The sequence below is a fragment of the Drosophila rhopaloa genome, unplaced genomic scaffold (genome assembly GCF_018152115.1).
Source record: "Drosophila rhopaloa isolate 14029-0021.01 unplaced genomic scaffold, ASM1815211v1 contig_155, whole genome shotgun sequence".
NCBI classification, from domain to species: domain Eukaryota; kingdom Metazoa; phylum Arthropoda; class Insecta; order Diptera; family Drosophilidae; genus Drosophila; species Drosophila rhopaloa.
Window position 1 is genome coordinate 11,326,230 of NW_025335034.1, and position 1,918 is coordinate 11,328,147.

The following is a 1,918-nucleotide window of genomic DNA, read 5'->3' on the forward strand; positions in this document are numbered from 1 at the left end:
AAAAGTTTTCAACGCAGTGAAGAAAACATTTCCGACCCTATAAAGTATATATATTCTTGATCAGCATCACCAGGAGAGTCGATCTAGCCATGTCCGTCTCTCCTTCTGTCCGTCCGTCTGTCTGTCTGTCCGTCTGCCTGTCCGTCCGTCTGTCCGTCCGTTTGTCCGTTTCTATGCAAACTTCGGCTTGCTTCCTTTCTTGTTTAGGTTCAACTAGAAAATAATTAAATTAAATTAATTTTTCTACCAGTTAGGAGAAATCGTAAAAATGAAAAACCGAGAAATCGCACGTCAATCTCACTATTTATCCTGTAACTTTAAAAATATTTTGAATTTGTTTCTGAAATTTTGGGGACACATTCTTGGATAGTTAAAGTAAACATTTATGCAACATACATCGCAGAGTCAATATAATCCACTATATTTAATAGCTCAAAATACGATTCTACAATTTGCAAAGTTTTCATATCATTTTTTGTGATACTTTTATTTCATTAGGACGTTAACTATTTCAATAAAACAATTCTCATTTTCAAAAAAGTAATCTTTATAAGTAAATAAAGTAATAATTTATAATCATCCACTCCACATCTATACATTAAAGTTTATGCAGTTCAAAGTTTTACATTTGGTTTAAGTATGTATAATATAAAAAACGTGTATTGTGGAACCAAATGCTTATATTTTCCATTAATTAAAATCGTACCTAATCGTATAAGTAAACAAAAATGATAGGGTATTAAAGAATTATTTTAATTAGGGTTTTGGAGAATTGTCTTATAAGTTTTCATATATCAGATTAAAGAGTTAGTTTACGTTCTTTTTGCAAGTCAGCTTTAAATGTGTATTTACCCACATCACGTCCAACATAATTTTTAAAGGTGTTTATAGAATTCAAAAATTTTGCAGAGCAGCGCCAGGTAAATAATTTAATCAATCAAGTCAATCACAAGTCAAGTCCCTTAGGGTTGATTTAATTTCAGTTGCCTGAATAACTCAAAGCACTTAATCCTTGGCAGTCGCGGTAAAGGAATATTAAGCAGGCAAGGGGAGACTCACGTCATTGCGAATCATATAAAAAGGAAGCGCCGTTGTTCCTGGTCACTAGTCTGCCAACGGCAAAGTAGAGAATGAGACTCAGGAGTTGCACGCACTTCGTCACCCTGGTTATGCCACTCTGGGCATTGGCTTTTTGCCTCCTCGTGATGGTGCCGGTCCCAGCCCAGACATCTAGTCTGGAGATCGCAAAAGAAGAACGTCGACTACAGGAATTGGAGTCCAAAATGGGAGCGGAAACGGACCAATCCAACGCAAATTTAGCTGGATCATCATTCTCGCGCTTTGGAGACAGGCGGAACCAGAAAACTCTTAGTTTCGGTCGAAGAGTGCCAATGATATCCCGCCCTATGATCCCAATCGAAATGGACCTTCTGATGGATAATGATGACGATCGAACAAAAGCTAAACGTTTTGACGACTATGGCCACATGAGGTTTGGTAAAAGAGGAGGAGATGATCAGTTCGATGACTACGGCCACATGCGCTTCGGTCGGTAAACCAAAGCCATCCATTTGTCGATGAATAGTTCTTCAGTAGGCTGTTTTTATAAATTGTATATATACGAATATATTGAAAACACATACTATATAAACTAGTATATTCATTGTAATAAATATTCGCATCCAAAAAATGTATTGCTTTGTAGGGTTTTTATACCCTTGCAGAGGGTATTATAATTTCAGTCAAAAGTTTGCAACGCAGTGAAGGAGACATTTCCGACCTTATAAAGTATATACATTCTTGATCAGCATCACCAGGAGAGTCGATCTAGCCATGTCTGTCTGTCCGTCCGTCTGTCCGTCTGTCCATTTCTACGCAAACTAGTCCCTCAGTTTTAAAGCTATCTGCTTGAAACTTT

General features: G+C 37.1%; 1 protein-coding gene across 1 annotated transcript; it reads left to right on the top strand.

Moving 5' to 3' along the window:
- The first annotated feature begins 1,122 nt into the window (after positions 1 to 1,122).
- LOC108048936 (drosulfakinins) lies at positions 1,123 to 1,694 on the top strand. The gene has a single exon (XM_017129902.1). It carries the CDS (start codon positions 1,131 to 1,133, stop codon positions 1,554 to 1,556), a length of 426 nt encoding a protein of 141 aa, XP_016985391.1. The 5' UTR covers positions 1,123 to 1,130; the 3' UTR covers positions 1,557 to 1,694.
- The last annotated feature ends 224 nt before the right edge of the window (positions 1,695 to 1,918 follow it).